The 21,536-nt window shown below is 40.5% G+C and overlaps 1 protein-coding gene across 1 annotated transcript in view; it reads right to left on the reverse strand.

The window, feature by feature from the left end:
* The window catches only part of Arhgef26 (Rho guanine nucleotide exchange factor 26), a 115,791-nt gene that overhangs the window by 74,264 nt on the left and 19,991 nt on the right, over positions 1–21,536 (reverse strand). The window contains exons 4-5 of the mRNA XM_021158038.3: positions 9,635–9,691; positions 6,140–6,300 (exon numbers count right to left, since the gene is read on the reverse strand). Coding sequence (XP_021013697.1) covers positions 6,140–6,300; positions 9,635–9,691 — 218 coding nt within the window. The remainder of the gene's footprint in view (positions 1–6,139; positions 6,301–9,634; positions 9,692–21,536) is intronic.

The raw sequence follows: 21,536 nt of genomic DNA on the forward strand, positions 1-21,536 counted from the left end.
AATGCTATCTCACACGGAAGGGCCTCTGGCATTTAATTAGAAAATAGAGGAGCCTGAGGTGCCGCAAAGGGCACCAGATGTCACCCTCTCGATCTGGATGTCAGCTTTGTTCTGACCTCGATCTACACTATGGTATCACCTGTAGCTATCGCTTTCTATCACATAAAAGAACAGTCCTGCAGACAGGCATGGCTTTGCTTCATCAGCATGGACCACTCTCAGTAATGCTCACTGATCGAAGTTTTACATTTTCTTACACTGAGATGCTTGCATGGGTGCCATGTTTAACATCTTCATTCGTAAGTCACTCCTGGAGTCCATCAAGTAGATGCTAGCTACATTACAAAAGCTCTGCAAGTCTCCTAAGAACTTCAGTCTTTTAAAAGTCTACCACAAAGGGGAGGGAGGAAGGAACCTGGAATAGAAAGGGAATGAGGTGGGGGAGGGGAACATGATCTGGTAGTAGATGGGAGAAAAGGACTCGGGAATATACCCAAAAGATGATCCACCATGACACAGAGGCACATGTTCCACTATATTCATAGCCATATTTGTGATAGCCAGAAGCTCGAAACCACCCACATGTCCCACGACAAAAGAACAGATACAAAAAATGTGGTTCACTTACACAATGGAATACTACACAGCTATTAAAAATGAGGACATCCTGAGTTTTGCTGGCAAATGGATGGAACTGGAAAATATCATCCTAAGTGAGGTAAATTCAGACACAAAAGGACATGTTTTCACAAATAAGTGGGTATTAGCCAAAACATAAAAGTACAGAATACCCAAGATACAGTCCACAGAGTTCAAAAGGGTCAACAAGCTGAAGGGCCCAAGTGAGGACGCCTCAGTCCCACTTGGGAGGAAGAAGAAAGCAACCACAAGGTGGGGGGTGGGGTGGGGGGAGGACCTGAGAGGGAAAGGGGATGGTTAGGGGTGGGGTGGGGGAGAGGGAACATGATCTGGTACTGGGTGAAGGAAAAGGAAAAAAGCCTTGAGAGCCAACAGAAGAAATGGAAATAGGCAACCTCAGGAGGTAGGAGATTTGGGGAGGGGGGCAGTGCGGGCTGCAGAATGTACCACAGACCTGTGAGGTGAGAGACTCTCAGGACTCAAAGGCAGGGACCCTAGATGAAATGCCCTACAGAGGGGAGAGGGAACTTGTAGAACCAACCTCCAGCAGAAAGACAGGGCATCAAATAACGGATGGGGTTGCTATCCCACAGTCAAAATTCTAACCCATAATTGTTTCTGTCTGAAAGAACTGCTGGGATGGAAATGTAGAAAAGCCTGAGGAAAAGAAGGGCCAGTGACAGGCCCAAAGTGGGATCCAGCTCAAGGGGAGGAGGTCCCAAGGCCTGACACTATTACTGAGGCTATGGAACACTCACAAAAAGGGACCTATCATTACTGCCCTTCAAAAGACGCAACAAGCAGCTGAAAGAGTCAGATGAAGATATTTACACCCAACCAATGGACAGAAGCATCTGACCCCTGTTGTTGAATTAGGGAAGGCTGAAAGAAGCTGAGGAGAAGGGTGACCCTGTAGGAGGACCAGCAGTCTCAACTAACCTGGACCCTGAGATCTCTCAAACACTGGACCACCAAACAGGCAGCATACACCTGCTGATATGATGTCCCCAACACACATACAGTAGAGGACTGCTGGGTCTGGATGATACACCTAACCCTGAAGAGACTGAAGACCCCATGGAGTTTGGGGGGTCTGGGGGAGGGAACATCCACGCATCCACGTGGAGACGGGGGGGGGGGGGGGCGGGGAGGAGATAAGGGATGTGGAACAATCAGAGGGTGGACCAGGAGTGAAATAAAATCTGGAGTATAAAAATAAGAAAGAAAATAATAATAATTATTATTATTATTATAAAAATGAAGTCTACCTATGAAATAACATTTCAGTTTAATGACATAAATGTTTGTGGTTGAAGTTATTGCAATAATAATACAGAGTTACCAGACAGAAGGGACTCAGGTAAAATATAGATCGCACAACTCGAGCAGCTATTCGAGTCAGAGCACTGTGTTGTATGGAAACAAGCACAAGCGTCATCAAGAAAGGTCCATAAAGCTAAGAAATTCCAGAGTTAGGATAAAGGTCCTTAAAGCTAAGAAATTCCAGAGTTAGGAGTCTTTTCTTTGTTTATTGTTTGTTTATGCTTTATTTTAGATTTATTTATTTTGCATATAGGAGTGTTTTTCCTGACTGTGCACACAGAAGTCAGTAGAGGGTGCTGGGTCTTCAGGAACTGACTTTATGTGTGGTTATGAACCACCGTGTGGATTCTGGGAATTGAATCTGGATCCTCTGCAAGAACAACAAATGTTCTTATCTTGCTGAGCCATCTCTGCAGACCCCAGAGCTTTGTTTTTTAACTAATATTCGGATATTAATGTTCAGAATAGCTACTATATGCTATTGTAGAAAGGAAAGCCTTTTAAAGGATTAACTCAATACAGGTTTGTCACCCAGGAACTGCTCAGTGTCTCTATCGTGTTGTTGGTATACATTTCATGTCACTCGCTTTGTTTCTTCTGTTATGTCCTCCTTTGTCTGACTACAATAAACATGGGACAAGTTGTACAAGGTAAACTACAAAATGTAAACAATAATTCTATCAAAGGTAAATACTCTTTATGGTTTTTTTGTTGTTGTTTTTGCTTTGTATTGTTTTTCAAGATAGGTCTCATGTAGACCAAGGTAGCCTCCAGTTCACTATGTAATCAGTGGTAAGCTTAACTCTTATTTCCACCTGGTAAGAGCTGGGGTTTCAGGAGTAGCCACCTTACCCAGTTTATGAGTTACTGCAGATGGACCCAAGCTCTCACGCATGCTAGACAGCACCATACCAACTGAGCTATATCCCTACCCCATCCCTTATATTTGTATTAAAATTATATCTTTCAATTAATTAAACTGTAGTACAATCTAAAATACTCCTCTTTGGATCTCCTTTATATTATTAATATATTATGAAATTTTAATATTTTAAAACATCTTCTAAAGTATTTAATTGATTGCATAATTATTCCTGATATAGACCTATAACTCAATTAAACCTACATTACTGAATTTAGCAGTCTTTCAGGAAACTTTGACTCCCAAATGTTTTTGATTGGTTGACGTGCTGCATGTTTCAAGTTAACCACAAGACTGTGTTGTTGAGTACTGTGTGACCTTTTGGTCAGCAGTGGACCACTAAAACTTCCCTAGTGCCTAACCACTTCATAGTGGCCACGTGGTCATAGAACCATGCTGTGCTTGTGTGTGTGGTGACGCTGGTGTAAACAAACGTACATTGCTGCCAGCTGTACAGAAGCACAGAAGTGCAAACCTTTGACAGTGATAACACCATGAACCACTGTCCATGAGTTTCCTGGTTATCCTCTTATCCTTACCTAATAATATGCACACTTAAAGAAGAAAAGTTCATGCAGCCATATTTATTCCTTGTTATACTGGTAGGAGCTTCTTGTACCATACATTTCCTGTGTCTTATTTTCTCTTATGCCTCTTTCATCCTGTTTTGTTCACTGTGGCTCTAAGAGAAACAGTTAGCATCTTGTACATGTACATTTCACTTAGGTGTGTAGCAGGCTAACAGTCTAGGTTTGTGCAAGTGCACTCAGTCTTAGGCATTTTCATAGTGACAAAACTCCCTCCCAGTGATGGATTTCTGAGATCTTATCCTGGTTGTTAAGCAACACAAGAGTATAAGCTAATGCCATGGTTAGTACCCTAAGGCTTCAATGTTCTATGTTAATTATTTAGAATAGTCTACTTACTGTGCTAAATAAACCACCATTAATTTAATATCAGTTGAACTATAATATATTCTAGAATGCTTTAATTTAAAAAAAAAAAAGAAAGAAAAAAAATTGAAGAAATACTGAAACTATATTGAGATAAACCATCTTGCTTATAAGACAGACCTCTGGAAAAGTTGTAGAGATGCCAGGGCTTGTCTATTCTTAATGAGAATACAAGGTGCTTCAAATATTTTGTGGGGAATTTTGCAATACATTACAAAAGTTTCTAAATGTTTACCCTTTGATACTGCAATTCCTCTACAAATATTTTCCAAAGATAAAATAACTAAGACACAAGTAACATACACAAAGCACAACTCTAGAATAGGGAGAATGAACCAAACTCTATGTCCATAAGTAGAGGACTGCATCAAAGAACCGCGACTCAGCCTCTCAATGGAGAGTGGTGCAGCCAGAAATAAGAATGACTGTCTTCATAAATGACTAGGGAACAATCTCTAAACCATCTCATTATGTGAAAAAAAGAAAGGTGGAGAAAAGTGTAAGGAATATATATTCCTGTAGTATCTAAGGGAAGCAATACAATATATGTGTGTATACAAAAGACAAAGATAAACAGTAACTTTTGAGAGGAGGGTAATAAGACGGCTCAACAGCTAAGGGCACTTGCCACAAACTTTGACAACATGAGTTCAATTCCCAGAACTCACATGGTGAAAGAAAACTTATTCCTGTAGGTTATCCTCTGACCCACACCGCATCCCTACCCCAAAATAAATGGAATAAAACTCAGCAATTTTTAAAAATTTGAGTATACAAGGAGGGAGCAGGGTGGTTGAGACAGTGGGAGAAGATGGGCTTCTTGGTTTGGTAAAACTATGTAAGCTTTACAGAGCTTAAACTCACATATTAAGATTGCACAATTAGTGCATGTATTTTGACGGGCTTAGAATATGTATAGACCACACACACACACACACATATCTTATTCTATAGGTGTGATGTGAATTTGGACTTTTTGGTGTTTGGTTATCTACTGAAGGTCAAAAAAAAAAAAAAAAAAAAATCCAGCAATGAGCACCTCCTGAATTCTTTCAAAATATCAAATGATACTAAGGCTCTTCAGCTAACTCTAGATCTAGAGCAAGAATTATAAAACTGATCTTGAAATACTCCATAGCAAGAAGGCCAGAGATTACTAAGACTAAAACTAGAAAAACTTGGACATCAACAACAAAGCAAGGCCATCACTGGGTACACTGACAGGCACATGTGCATTTCCCTTAGAGAGAACTATGCCTTACTGCATGAACAAGGCACACTGGATTAGAGAAACAGCACTCCGCAGTCCTTACTGAACTGACAGATCTGAGAGGGATCAGCACCCACTATGTTCTGCACTCTGAGAACGGCTGCAGAACTCATGATCTGGTAACCTTGATAAATATTTTGCAATGAAAACGTATTTTTTTTTAAAAAGGGAGAGACTTTTAAGTATAGACATGTAATGGCTTGTAAAACTTAGCTTAAAGGGGGGATAGAGAAGAATCGTTTTCTACAATATTACCATTGAAACCAAAGATGAGAAAAGGTTTGTTTTCTTATATAAATCATCATCTATTTTGTAGGATACGTACATAAGAAGGAAGGAATGTTTGCTCTAGGTGCTTTTCAGGTGGCCAGCAAGCAGTACATAAAGGGAATCCTTACCATATAAGTTTTTGTGGCGTCTTTGTTTTCGAATAAATGAACCTATTACACACACACACCTATACACACATAAAAACCACATAGAATAAAACTATAAAGAAAAAAAGGAAATGGTTTTCCTTACTAAACACTACTATCAGTAAGATTTCATCTGTGTATACCTGAAAATATTTATGTGAAAAGAAGCAAATCTGCTTTTGAATGTATGCAAAAGTATCACAAAAGATATCAAGGTCTTGTGGGAAGACGCAAAAGCAAAGCAATGAAAAACTCTGTTAGAGTCTACCCAAAGACTGCATCCAAAGAACAAGCCTCTCTTTTTTTTTACAAAAATAGACAAGTGTCACAGTCTAGCCCAGAACAGACTTCTGCTTGCTCCTGTAAACAGAAGAGAAGGGAGAAACAGATGCAGAGAAACAGACCTGAGGTAGCTCCCTGCTGAGACAAGTAGCAAGGGCAGATGCTGACTATCTAAATGGGCCACTCGAGACACATCTTAAAATTGACTTCAAGATATAAGGACATCAGCCAGCTGGTGGTCCAGAGACTTCCGGACCCCACTGGCAGAGGACACAGGTGTGGCCCGGTACATGCTGCCCCAAGACTGGCCCCAGAAACACTGAGGACCACTTACTTTTTGCTGGCCTCCCAGACATCGGTAATGTTGGAGAAAAGGTGATGCCTCTCGGTCTTAGTCATTGTATCAGTCAGTTCCTTAGAGTCTTTAAACATCCGTATCAAGATCTCCAAGCTGAGTAAGTAAGAATGCTCTGATGATATGACTTCAAAGATGGCCTGGGAAAGAACAAATAAATTATGTCAATAATCATTTCAACTGAAGAACTAAACACAGGCTCCACTGTTGTCTACAGGAATGGCCTGGGAACGTCATGACCAAACTACCGTCTTCAGGGAAGGCATGTGTACCCAAACTGAGGACTGTAACTGCCTGCACATAAGGAGAAGTGAAAGAGTCAGGATGACTTTCTACCAGGTCCTGAGGTCATGCCTTTGCCACAGGGTACAATCTATGGAAGGAAATAGGGCATGCCATAAAATCTCACTGTGACACTAATTAACCTTTGGGGGTCATCTCCTCCAGCCCTGCCTTTAAAATGCACTGCTTCAGGGAGAATGAGAATTTATGAGCATCTACTCACAACTGCCCCCTCGCTCCCCTCTCCTGCTCCATCTCTCTGTGTGTCTTAATAGGACTAATTTGCAGTCGACCGCAGCAAATACTGTGTGGCATGCCCGCACCTACCCCGAGAAGGTTCTCAGCAGCCACAGGAATTCCTTTATAGAACTCATACAACTGAAAGCAATTCCAGCTGTTCAACAAACCACCCTTCTACACTCCCCAGTGTCTCGAGGGGGAGCAAGGCACCCTCGGCAGAGACTCTTGGTGACAGACACAGGTTTCTGATAACTATGGATAATGAAATGCCAGGCTACATCGAGAGACACCAACACCCTGTGTAAAGAATTCATCTACCTCTTCAACAAAGTCAGACTTTAGATTCTTTACTAAGGGGAATGCTTGAGGAATTTCTCCGTGTGTGGGGTGGAGTGTTATGTGTAAACATTCTTCCAAGCCCGGGTACCTCGACCTCTAGGTCTTGTTTCCTTCAAGCCCCTGCCCCAAGAGCACAGAGGAAAGCAGCTAGGTGGGAGGAGGACAGACACAGGCAGGTGGATTCCCAGCTGCTGGACACCGGAATGTATCTCCTACATCAAGTTAGCAGAGCTAATGTCAACATTTGCTGTCCTTTTTAATATCTGTAAGGTTTTGGAGGCCTTGACCTTAAAATGCTGGTCTAGCCTCAGCTAAGGAAATAATGGACATAACTACTTAAAAGTTTTATTTTAAAATTTGTATTTTTAAAATTTTTTTCTTTTTTTAGAAAATTATTATTATTATTATTTTTTTTTTTTTTGGTTTTTCAAGACAGGGTTTCTCTGTGTAGCCCTGGCTGTCCTGGCACTCACTTTGTAGACCAGGCTGGCCTCGAACTCAGAAATCCGCCTGCCTCTGCCTCCCGAGTGCTGGGATTAAAGGCATGTGCCACCACGCCCGGCTAAAAATTATTTTTTAAAAACCATTTAAAAATTTTCATTTTAAAGAGTAGGAGCACTAAGAGTTAGCTTGTACCTTGTATAAGTCTATACAATCAACAAAACTGTCCCTAAGAAATAAAAAGTAAATAAATAAATAAGTAAATAAATACATGGAAAAAGAAAAGAAAAAGAAACTAAAGAAAATTCTCCATTCCTGAACAAAACTAATGGTAATAGATGCTTAATGTATTTGGGGCTTTGGAATGACTTCAAATATTTTCAACACTCACACCCAAAATACAAAGACAGACAAAAGATGTATTGAACGCCACAGCAGAGATCACACGCAAAGGCAAGTGCTCACTCCTCTGTGGGAAAGTTTATGGTGATAACTGTTGACTGTGTAACTGAAGAGGCACTGACTACGGCAGAGCAAGCAAGGGTTAGCCTGAAGAAGAGACAGGAGGTACGAGTGTGAGACTGAAGCATCCCCTCAGACACTTAGAATTCAATAGAAACAGACAAAATTCAAACGCATAAGATTTAAAAGTTGGATTTTTTTTTCATTAGACTTCAAACTTTGGAGAAATTCTTGAATGTATAAGGAAAGAGAAGTATCATTTATTCTACAATATTAAAAAAAAAAAAAGTCCTACTCTCTGCAATTGCTTAGTGAATCTAAGTAATCCGAAGAGATGGGACGCCATACAGAGACTTAAAAAATGACCTCCATAGGCAAGGTGGTGGTTGGGCATGCCCTTAATCTCAGCACTTGGGAAGCAAAGGCAATGGATTTCTGTTAGTTCAGGGCCACCTAATCTACAAAGTGAATTCTAGGACAGCCAGAGCTACACAGAGAAAATCTGTGTCAAAGAAAAAACAAAAACAAGACAAAACAAAACAAAATTGACCTTCACAGACAAACCCCCAAATATACTGAGTGTGAAAAATAAGTGGTCCAACGTTTAGTGTATATGTATGCATATGGAACTCATGATTTTAAGACGGAGATTGAAGAACACACAGCAACATGCAATTCAACTTCTCTCTGGGGAATATAGAAATTGAGTTAAGGAAAACCCAAGATTTCTATCATGTTTTATTATCTTTGAAAACTGTGGGGAAAAAAATGAGATGTTCTGCATCTGTTAATTTCACCTCTGGGTCCCCTCAAATGCTATGCTATATTCTTCAACCTTTTTCAACTTAAGAATGTTATTATTATGTACCCATATTGCTCCTTTGCTCCATGCCACTTGAGTAAGACAAGGATATTGGTGTGTCTGTGCCAAATTAATTTACTCGTATGTCAAAGCATGTGCATGGACACATACTATGATGCATATCGTGAGGTAACGTAACATGTTCAGAGTATTAGAAGAACGAGCAAAGCCAGGCAGTGACAGTGCATTTGTGTGATCTTAGCACTGCGGAGGCAGAAACAGAGGATGGATGTCTGTGAGTTTGACGCTAGCCTGGTCTACATAGCAAGTTTTAGGAAAGACAGAGCTCCACAGTAAGACTCTGTCTCAAAAACAAACAAAGCAAGGAAAGCAAAAATATTAAGCTGTACTGATTTAAATTCCAAGTTATAAAGTCCTATTGCCCTGCCTTTTATTATTATTTTTTTAAGTGAACTTCATTTGGGGAATACTTCTTAATTTACAGAAAGTTTGCAAAGTTATTCCATAAACCCGTATCCTTTTCCAAGTTTTCTCCAAGCAGTGTTGACAGCGTGATCAGGGTGTGTTGTGTAGGGACTAAAACAAGCACTGGATTCTTATTTTGGCTTTTTCAGCCCCAGGATCTAATGTCTGTATTTCAACATATTTCTTCGATGCCCTTTGTCCTTTCAATGTAAATGCTGTAGAGACATTTATAATTTTTTTCTGTTCAAGGGGGGCTAAGACATGTGAAGCTTCATTCAAAGATAAAACTTGCTATGTTCATGGAAGGAGAACAGTGTATTTTCAAACCTTGGACATATAGTAGGAGAAGACCAAAATATATGTATGTGTGTGTGTATGTGTGTGTGTGTTTGCAGTCCTACAGTCCTACACCACTGACATACCTCTTGTCTCTTCCTTTCCTCCTGGCTCACTGTCTGAGATAGCCCATTTCTTTTCACCTAGAAGAAAAGACAAAGCAGAGTTTATCTCACTGAATTTACCTGCTTGCTTTCTACATAAAGCATGCTTTTTAAAAATGAATTAAAGGAAACCATGCAAGATGTAGAATTAGCATAGTTCAATGCAAAAAAAAAAAAAAAGAAAGAAAAAAAAAACACAGTGGCACCAGTTCAAATTTTTGTTTTAGTCTTTAGTTCTGGCTAGTTCCAGAATATCAAATTACATCCAAGTCATAAAGGAGAAATCAGAAATCAAAAAAAGGATTGACGGCTCTAAGAGCTAACTGTCCAAGTTTACACAAAGAAGTCATTTTATCAATTAACCACAGGGCTGTCAGGGTTCTTCAGAGAGCTCTTCCCACCACCTTGTCAGGCAACTGTGGTCTCAGCAGACTTAACTGACAAGCAAGGACATCAATCTGCCTGTGCTTTTGAAAGCCGCAGTGTCTCCGAGACACGAAAGTACCATCCACGTACTTGCCATCAAGCTGTGGTGCCATTGTGAAGTGGCTGAAATGCTACACACCTATCTGACTGATGGAACTCCCATCAATATCCAGTTTCTAAGCCCAACAACGAAGGCGGCCACCAACTCCAAGAAGCAGGGGCCTGCTTTTCTTCTGGCACACCTAACACTTCCTTGACTTCCAGCCAAAGGTTCACATAGCAGAAGGTTGTCATGAAGAGAGATAGCCACACCCTGAGCATTACAGAGCTGTTCCTTTCAGGTAAGATATCTATAGCAATGAAACAGGACCCTAAAACATTAAGAACTGTTTCTCGAGCCTCTTTATTAAACTGATACCTAACCTTTCTCATCATAAACTTAAAAACCTAAAAGAACGTACTGATAATTATTACAACCTCAAATTTTTAAAATTCACCCAAAGTAACATGAAATTGTAATTATTTGATATCCATTATCATCCGTGTAAAACAAACCAATTTCCTTAGCAGTTGGACAGTTCATATTGTTCTCTTCTCTTCTTGAAATCATATTTTTATAACAATTCCCTACAAAAATTTCATAGTGTAATATAAACATTTGTGTTTGGTTATCCTATTAATCACCATTAGAGTACTTTGAAACCAGAGAGATTTTTCAAGTTTACTTTTCTAAAATTCCCCATAATCACTGAGCTCCAAGTATAAAAAAAAATCGTCCTGAAACAGATAACCACCACAGATGCCATTAGCAACCTAGGATTAAGGCAGCACAATTACTAACATTTTGTGAAGTTGTTTGGTTGGTTTAGGTTTTTTTATTTGTTTGGTTGTTTGATTGGTTAGTTGATTTTTTTTTCTTTGTTTGTTTGCTTGTAGGCTCTCACTATGTAGTTCTGATTGTCCTGGTACTTACTATAAAAGGGTCAAATTCACAGAGATCCACCTGCCTCTGCCTCCCAAGTGATGGGATTAAAGGTCTGGGCCACTATGCCTGACAATTTCTAAGATAAAAAGTAATTTTTTTTATGAAGACAGCTCCCACTAAGAGTCAGATTCATGATGCTTTTAGTCAAGAAGATTCCATTCTTGTCATTTTGTCCATTAAAACCAATATTTCAAACTCACTCTTGTCATTTTGTCATCCAGGTCTTCTTAGGGTCCTAGTTTTTCAACTCGGGACAAGATGCCATGGAAAGATTTGAGATGGGTAAGAGAAATGTCTTTATGTACCAAATGGGCAAGAAGCAAATGTGAAAGGGCAGATGGGAAAGAAGCCTTGTCTACTTTTAGAAGACTAGTCAGAAGTTGGGGGTCTAGAAGATGAAACCTTAGAAGTATCCCCAGCCATCATTGCAAGATGTTCCCGAGGTCCTAGGAGAGTGGCACATACCCTATTGTGAAAGCCAGTGGAGCGAGTTCTCTCCCCACAGTACTGTTGTAGAAACTGCAGACAGTCACACCATTTTCTTTCATTTGCTTTGATTTAGAGAGCATTAGAGTAGAGTGAGTCCCAAATCAATAGTAAAATCAATAATCATTTATCACTTATTTCATGCTAGGAACTGTGTTCAGCACTTCATATATTTTCCCATTGGATTCTCATAAAAATTCTGGAAACTTGATAGTGTTCACAGATGGTGTCAACTGAGACTTGGGATCCAAAAGGACACAGCTACAAGGACAGAGGCCAGGATCCAGTCTATGCCTGCCCAACTGCAAAGCTTCACTTTTAATGATTTATAGTAACCCCTGCTCTCTGTGAGAGGCACCCCATTTCAAGGGCTAGGCTATCATCGCTAAGACTCCTTCTCATGCCAGGTCTGTACCAAAGTTTCCATGTATTTTGTGGAGCACGCCTATCATGGAACATTCTTTCTTATCTTTATCCCCCATCCTGACCTGAGGTCAAGCTGTCAGCAAGAACTCATGGGTGAAAAAGGCTCCCATACATGTTTTAATAAGGTGGGAGACTGGCCAGAGAATGGAATCCTTCAGAGCTCCATTTGGTAAGCCTGGGCAGGAACTTGACAGGATTTCCTGCCTGACAAAGCCCTGGTGAATGGATGTGCAGGCAGGCACGGGGCCACAATCCCTGCAGGTGAGGTCACCAGCAGGCCTTGCCACACTGCTGGCTTCTCTATCTAACTGGAATTTACATCTGAAATGTTTCTGTTGAGGAAAATTAAACGCTCTGCTTAGAAACCCACAGAGATGACAGCTGGTTGTGTCTGAGGGTGAAAGAGTACTTCTTCATGCAATCAAGGGGAGCAAAGAACCCTTAAAGCAGTCACCCTAGGGAGGGGGAAGAAGTTGGACTCTCAATGCAAAGAAACCTCACTTTTCTGTAATACTGATGCAATGAATGACAAAATATTCCTTTCACCAAACCATGTATAAAATGCCAGTGGTGTCTCCAGACAAATGTACTAGGGGAAAAAAAAAAAACCTCCAGGAAGTGCTCTTGAATTATGATTAAGGAAACTGAATTGGAACAGATTCAAAGAGGCTCAAAGTTCACTCTAGTGAGTTATGATCAAGCAATCCCTTGTGGCTGGCAGACAGGGTCACAGGGCCTGTCCTACCTCTGCCCATCCTCCTATATTGGCTACTAACACTGTGGACAGGATGCCAGAATAATCATTTTGTCTACCTAGGGCATGTCCACATTAAGTAGCACCGGGGGGGGGGGCACGGCAGCTGTCTGGAGGCACAAGGTCATTAGCGGATCAGATGGCTTGGGAGAAGTGTGCAGAGATGAGCAAGGACAGAGTGATCCACAATGCCACTTGGACTGAGGTGGTGGAAGCCAGAGAGAGCCAGAGAGTACAGGAGCATCTTGCAGGAGGACAGAAGAAAGGGAGAAAGGCATAGTGCAAAGCAGGCTGAAGGAAGAGAAAGAAGAATGTATACAAAATGCTTTGAGAAAGTCCTTTTCAAATAGATATTCAAAATTCAATAGTAATCTTGTCAGGATACTTAAGCTGAAATGAGACATTGCAAGGCTTTTTTTTTTTTTGTCTTTTTTTTTAAATTTAATTTAATTTTATTAGGTATTTTCTTCATTTACATTTCCAATGCTATCCCAAAAGTCCCCCATACCCTCCCCCCCACTCCCCTACCCACCCACTCCCACTTCTTGGCCCTGGCATTCCCCTGTACTGAGGCATATTAAGTTTGCAAGACCAATGGGCCTCTCTTTCCAATGATGGCCGACTAAGCCATCTTCTGATACATATGCAGCTAGAGACGCGAGCTCTGGGGTACTGGTTAGTTCATCATGTTGTTCCACCTATACGGTTGCAGACCCCTTCAGTTCCTTGGATACTTTCTCTAGCTCCTCCACTGGGGGCCCTGTGTTCCATCCAATATCTGACTGTGAGCATCCACTTCTGTATTTGCCAGGCCCTGGCATAGTCTCATACGAGACAGCTATATCAGGGTCATGTCAGCAAAATCTTGCTGGCATATGCAATAGTGTCTGGGTTTGGTGGCTGACTATGAGATGGATGCCCGGGTGGGGTAGTCTCTGGATGGCTTTTTAAAATCATATCAATTCTATGCAGATTTAAATGTCACAGGCTTTCTGAAGTTTGCAAGCTCTTACTAAAAGAATCTAAAGAATAGTCATGTTTAATCCATGTCTTTAAGCATATCCCTTGTTTCCATGTATGGAAAAGAAAATAACATACTAGCTACTGACACATGTGAGCTCTAATTTTCCATCTGCAATCAAAGAAACTAAAACTGTTCAGCTTTCTTTTTATTTCTAATTTTGTAATCTTAGTTTTAGCTGAAAATCACAGTACCCACTTTATCAGCTTTATTGCTGGTACAAAGCTTGGAGAATGGGGTTTAGCCCTGTGGGCGGCTTCTTATTCCTTCTTTCCCTAAGCTGAACTTTCACACTCACTAGATGCTGAACAAATAGCTTCCCAGTCCAGTTTAAAGCCTCCTGGCAAGAAGCAAGAATGGGAGCTTCCTTTGTCATTTCTTAAATATACACTTCATACCAAAGCCCCAGCTGGGTACAAATGGAAACAGGCAGATGGCCAGAGGGACGGCATGTGAACCTTCTTGCTTAATTAAACTTACTTATCATCAGTAAGTAGAATTTTGAAAGTATATTCATGAAACTTTAAGAGCTGAATTCAGTTCTTGAAGAATCTCTGTGAGGTTCTTGACTTTACACAATCTAACCAGTTAACAAAACTATTCAGATCTGGCCAAGTAGACGCTACACAGTCAAACACATCAATATCTTTACCATTTTAAGTGAATACAAATTAATTCAAATAAAGCATCGGAATGTGAAAGACTGCACTTCTGACCTGTTGAAGACTGGAAAGTATGTCTGTGGCTTGAGACAGAGAATGCAAAAAACTCACTATGCTACAAGTATAATTTCAGTTGTCGGTCATATATTCCCTGCTGTAATCAGCACTTAATTTCTTTCCCTTTGATCTTTGTGACCTTTATATTTTATATATCTGAATGATAAATTCACAATTTGCTAAATTTAAGGGAGAGCACTTCCTTGGATATGAAATTGCCTAGTTCTCGCCTCAGAGTTTACCAAATCTCTAGAAGGGTAAATAAGTCAAAGCAAGAATTCAGATGTTAATTTGTGCCAGTTTCCTTTTTGATGTCTGTAATCTTGGTCTCTCTCAAATTCACATACTGAAACCCTATCCTCCAAGCTGATGGTATCAGCTCACAAGTCTCCTAGGCGATGATAAGGTAATATAGGTAGAGCCCTCAGGTCTTGGATTATTGTCTTTGAAAACAAACCGAAGGGAGACTCCTTGCCCCTAGCACTATATACATGTGCAGCAAGAAGGAACTCTGAGTCAGAAAGCAGTCCTTCACCAAATACCAACTCCGCCTTGAACTGAACGCCTCAGCCTTCCTGAACTATAAGGAATAAACTTCTGTTTTTATAATCCACCTAGTTTGTGGTATTTTCTAATAGCAATCTGAACATTGGCACTATGCAAAGTCTACGCTTCAAAGCCGAATGCCATAGGGAAGAACAGATAAACTTCCCCCATTGATTTCACGTCTGCAGTCAGTACGATTATGCTAAGCATCTTCACATTACAGAGAGCTGACAGGCAATCCCGAGATGGTATTCAGTATTTTTTTGCCCTGTGACAGGATTATCAGCCAAGTTCTCTAAGAAAGCCCCTTAACACTGAACCTGTCCATGGCCCTCTCTGTGCAGAGCCGAGATCAAGAGCATCAGCACTTGACTCATTAGACCAAATTTTTCTGTGGTGCAAACAAAGCCATGTTCTTACCCCTCTGTGATATAAGGCTCTTTCTAGATAAGATGGATGTCTGTGTTCCTTCTATTTCTCTGCCACTCAGGGAAAACAGAATAGGGAGACTCATGTAAATTGACTAATCAGGAAGATTCAGAACTGTAGAGTCAGTTTAAAACTATACTACATATTTATAATCCTAAATCCCTGTCATTTCACAAAGCACTTTACACTAGATATCTGTTTGAGGCAAGTCCATTAAACTTGCCAGACTCTACTCAACTGCAGAAAATAAGCTGGTTACTCATCTCTAGTAGCCATTCTCCTCTCTCAAGTGCCCTTTCCAACAGCCTAGGTAGAATGGGGCTGCAAAGAACAAATTATATAGGACACAGTCATTCCTGAATCCTTCCAGTCTTCCACAACGATGTCACCCCTCAAGTATAAATGAGCCAGAGTTCTTTGCATGCAAAGAGAACATGACATCTGTGACAATGACACAGCTGATGGGGTCCAGAAATGGTGCCATCAATTTAGAGACTCCAGGGGTTCTCTCCACTTCTTTGACTGCGACATTGTATTATATAAGCTACAAGGCACAGAGGACATCTTTTTTTTTTTTCTTTTCTTTTTAAAATATTTTTATTAGGTATTTTCCTCATTTACATCTTTCTTTCAAAGTATCAGAGATGTGCATACTTAAGACCAGACACATAAGGTCACATTGGAGGCAGTACACTGCCCTGAGTAAGCAGAGAGGATGCTATTTGGAGAAAAGGAAAAAAACCAAGACAAGCATGGAGGAAAGAAGGGAAAGAAAGAGCCAGTCAGCCACAGACCTTACACATTTGCAGTTTAAAATATACTAAGTGATGTCTCTGTGACCTCCTGATTCCTTTGTTTAAAAGACCAATCCCCTCTCTGATCTGTTATTAAGCTCAATTCCGTCATCCTCCTGGAAGTTGTTGGCCCTCAATAGCAACCATGCATTGTCAAGCAGGCAAGTATCAGATCCATTCAAATGACAGAAAGTGAGATAGCACAGGTCAGGGATTGAGGCTTTTACAGTCATACACAGGGCCAAGATTCCCAAATGAATGCAAGTTATTCCAATACCGATAGATCTGAGGCTGAAAATGCAAAGGGATAGGTAATTAAATGAGCAAAAATTAACTGCAGTAATCCATGTGATGTTGGAGATGAGTGAGCATTCCTCCTTTGCAGCCAGCTCTCTCACCTGCTCTCACTAGCTATGTCTAGCCAACTCCTGACTCAGAGTTCTCAGTTCTCCCCAACATGTCAAATGTTTATTATGCACCAGGCACAGTTTTATTCAGGCATCTTAAACCTAAAACCCTTCAAGGTAAATATTATTATCCCTAGTTTACAAGTTAAAAGTAAGACATAGAAAAGTTTGCCTTTCAAATTAAGCTTCCCTGCCTGCACATTCCGCATGGTGACCTCTCAGCCACTGCAGCACACTGACCTCTGAAACTTCGTGTGTGTGTGTGTGTGTGTGTGTGTGTGTGTGTGTGTGTGTGTGTTATTTGGGGGTGCATGTTTTTGACAGTATGTGTAGAGCCAGAGGTCAAACTTAGTTATTGTTCCTCTGGAGGTAACCACCTTGTTGTTGAGACAAAGACTCACATAGCTTGAGGCTTATGGGTTATGCTAGGCTCACTAGCCACCAAGATGCAGAGATCCCATCTCTTCCTCCCCAGTGCTGGGATTAAAGTGAATGCCACCATCCAGCTTTTTAAAGCAGGCTCTAACTCAGGTCCTCATGTTTGTTACCAACTTACTGGTCTCCTGGACCCCTCAAATGTCTTTACTGAGGTTGGAGTCATGATTGACAGCTACTCTTGTCCAGGTCCTCCCACACCTCAATGCCCCAGAAACCACAAGTCATTAGATTCCCAGAGTTAGCCACATCAGGAGCTGAGCTGTCAGCACTGCCTCCTGACTGAACTACTTTATTAGTCCCAACATTTCTCCCTCTAAACAAATCCCTCTCCTTTATTTACTGTTCTCCCTCATCTACATCTGCCTGTGTGCTCTGAGTGTGAGCCCAAATGTATTCATTTTCCTTCCCCAAATAAGTGTAAGATGTATCTCTTGTGTATACATCAATAATTAAAACAGAATATGAGATTTGCTAACATGTGGAAACTAGAAAGGATGTAACATATAAAAGAGAAATTCTATCATGTCATTTAACAAAAATGAGTAGTTTCAAAAAGTGGATTATTTCACAAAATAATGAGGACCAGAACAGGAATAGCAATTAGCAGTTGAATAGTTGGGATGGGAAATGCAGACGAAGCAGCTGCCAGTCTGAACTGTATGTCAACATTGCTGAAAAGAAAATGTATTTGTATTGCTTCTGCAATTAAAAAAAAAATCTTAGGGGCTGAAGAGAGCGCTCAACAGTTATAAGCTAGAACTGCTTTGGCAGAATTCAGTTCCCAGCACCGATGCAGTCGTTCACAACCATTTGGGACTCCAGTTCTGGGAAACCCGTAGCTCTCTTCTGACCCACAGGCCCCAGGCATGTACATGGTGCACATGCATATGTGTAGGTTAAAGATGCATACAAAGAAAAATCTTAAATAAATATAATAATATTACTTTAAAGAAAGTAATATTAAATTTTTAAGTGAATAATTAGAAACTAATGACAAATAGTAGAAAAATAGTTAAAGAGCTAAATTTATATTTACTTAATGAAATAGTATATGGGCTTTAAGAAAATGTAAAAGAAAGTATGGTAGTAGCCAAAGGCATTTAGAATAGTGTTAGATGAAAAAAAACAAAACCAGATTAGATGTCAAGTTCACAGACACAGACATTGTTAAAGGAAAAATGACAAAGGACAAATCTATGTCTACAACATTGAATTTATGCTTAAAAGAAAATATCTTTGTACATATATATTTTTTAAATCTAATGGTTTCTTCAACGTTTAAGTATGCGTATTTGCAAGGGTGTGCATATGTGCATGAGCACAGGCGTTCATGGAGGACAGAAGAGGGTTCTAGATCTCCAGGAGCTAGAACACAGGTAGTTTTGTAGCACTCAATGTGGGTGCTAGAACAGAATGTCAGACCCACAACAAGAGCGGCATATGCTCTAACCACTGAGAAATCTCTCCAAGCCCTCTCTACAACCCATGTCTTAAAGACCAGAGACCTTAAGAATCAAGTTGTCAAGAGCGCAGGGCCGCCTGACACCCGCCAGCTACCCACGACCCCCGCCACAGGATTTTGAGACTGCTCCTGAGTGGAACACAGCTTCTGCTCCAGTCCAATCACGCAGGAACTGAGACTGCTTTGGTTGGGGAGGGAGAAATCCGGCCTACATAGGGCCACAAGCCTCTTCCGGTCAGAAAAGCACCGGGGCAGCTAGGGCGCAGGGTCGGCTGACACTCGCCAGCTACCCACAACACCCGCCACAGGATCTTAAGACTTCTGGTGAGTGGAACACAGCTTCTGCTCCAATCCAATTGCGCACGGGACCTGAGACTGCATTAGTTAGGGAAGCAGAAACCAGCCTGAGTAGGACCACAGGCCTCTTCCTGCTGGACCAGCACCTGGGTACCGCCAGCTACCCACGACCCCCGCCACAGGATTTTGAGACTGCTGGTGACTGGAACACAGCTTCTGCTCCAATCTTTAAACAGTGACAACAACAACAACTAACCCCAGAGATTACCAGATGGCGAAAGGTAAACATAATAATCTTACTAACAGAAACCAAGACCACTCACCATCATCAGAACCCAGCACTCCCACTTCCCCCAGTCCAGGGCACCCCAACACACCGGAAAACCTAGACACGGATCTAAAAGCATATCTCCTGATGATGGTAGAGGACTTCAAGAAGGACTTTAATAACACACTTAAAGAAATACAAAGGAACACTGGTAAACAGGTAGAAGACATTAAAGAGGAAGCACAAAAATCCCTTAAAGAATTGCAGGAGAACACTGCTAAAGAGTTACAAATCCTTAAAGAAAAACAGGATAACATAATCAAACAGGTAGAAGTCCTTACAGAAAAACAGGAAAACACATCCAAACAGATGATGGAAATGAACAAAACCATACTAGACCTAAAAAGGGAAGTAGACACAATAAAGAAAACCCAAAATGAGGCAACACTGGAGATAGAAACCCTAGGAAAGAAATCTGGAACCATAGATACCAGCATCAGCAACAGAATACAAGAGATGGAAGAGAGAATCTCAGGTGCAGAAGATTCCATAGAGAACATCGGCACAACAATCAAGGAAAATGTAAAATGCAAAAAGATCCTAACTCAAAACATCCAAGAACTACAGGACACAATGAGAAGACCAAACCTACGGACAATAGGAGTGGATGAGAATGAAGATTTTCAACTCAAAGGACCAGCAAACATCTTCAACAAAATTATAGAAGAAAACTTCCCAAATCTAAAGAAAGAGATGCCCATGAACATACAAGAAGCCTACAGAACTCCAAATAGACTGGACCAGAAAAGAAATACCTCCCGACACATAATAATCAGAACAACAAATGCTCTAAATAAAGATAGAATACTAAAAGCAGTAAGAGAAAAAGGCCAAGTAACATATAAAGGCAAGCCTATCAGAATTACACCAGATTTTTCACCAGAGACTATGAAAGCCAGAAGATCCTGGACGGATGTTATACAGACACTAAAAGAACACAAATTCCAGCCCAGGCTACTATACCCAGCCAAACTCTCAATTAACATAGATGGAGAAACCAAAGTATTCCACGACAAAACCAAATTCACACATTATCTCTCCACGAATCCAGCCCTTCAAAGGATAATAACAGAAAAAAACCAATACAAGGACAGGAACCACGCCCTAGAAACAACAAGAAGGTAATCCCTCAACAAACCTAAAAGAAGACAGCCACAAGAACAGAATGCCAACTTTAACAACAAAAATAACAGGAAACAACAATTACATTTCCTTAATATCTCTTAATATCAATGGACTCAACTCCCCGATAAAAAGACATAGACTAACAAACTGGCTACACAAACAAGACCCAACATTTTGCTGCTTACAGGAAACGCATCTCAGAGAAAAAGATAGACACTACCTCAGAATGAAAGGCTGGAAAACAACTTTCCAAGCAAATGGCATGAAGAAACAAGCTGGAGTAGCCATTCTAATATCTGATAAGATTGACTTCCAACCCAAAGTCATTAAAAAAGACAGGGAGGGACACTTCATACTCATCAAAGGTAAAATCCTCCAAGAGGAACTATCAATCCTGAATATCTATGCTCCAAATACAAAGGCAGCCACATTCATTAAAGAAACTTTAGTAAAGCTCAAAGCACACATTGCACCTCATACAATAATAGTGGGAGACTTCAACACACCACTTTCACCAATGGACAGATCATGGAAACAGAAACTAAACAGGGACACAGTGAAACTAAGAGAAATTATGAATCAAATGGATCTGGCAGATATCTACAGAACATTCTATCCTAAAACAAAAGGATATACCTTCTTCTCAGCACCTCATGGTACCTTCTCCAAAATTGACCACATAATTGGTCACAAAGCAGGCCTCAACAGATATAAAAATATTGAAATTGTCCCATGTATCCTATCAGATCACCATGGACTAAGGCTGATCTTCAATAACAAAATAAATAATAGAAAGCCAACCTTCACGTGGAAACTGAACAACACTCTTCTCAATGATACCTTGGTCAAGGAAGGAATAAAGAAAGAAATTAAGGACTTTTTAGAGTTCAATGAAAATGAAGCCACAACATACCCAAACTTATGGGACGCAATGAAAGCATTTCTAAGAGGAAAACTCATAGCTCTGAGTGCCTCCAAAAGGAAACACATTGACAACATACCTAAAAGCACTAGAACAAAAGGAAGCAAATTCACCCAAGAGGAGTAGACGGCAGGAAATAATCAAACTCAGGGGTGAAATCAACCAAGTGGAAACAAGAAGAACTATTCAAAGAATCAACCAATCAAGGAGCTGGTTCTTTGAGAAAATCAACAAGATAGATAACCCCTTAGCCAGACTCACTAGAGGGCACAGGGAAAGCATCCTAATTAACAAAATCAGAAATGAAAAAGGAGACATA

Source organism: Mus caroli, unplaced genomic scaffold, assembly GCF_978045245.1.
Source record: "Mus caroli unplaced genomic scaffold, Mus_caroli_1 scaffold_3, whole genome shotgun sequence".
Lineage (NCBI taxonomy): Eukaryota > Metazoa > Chordata > Mammalia > Rodentia > Muridae > Mus > Mus caroli.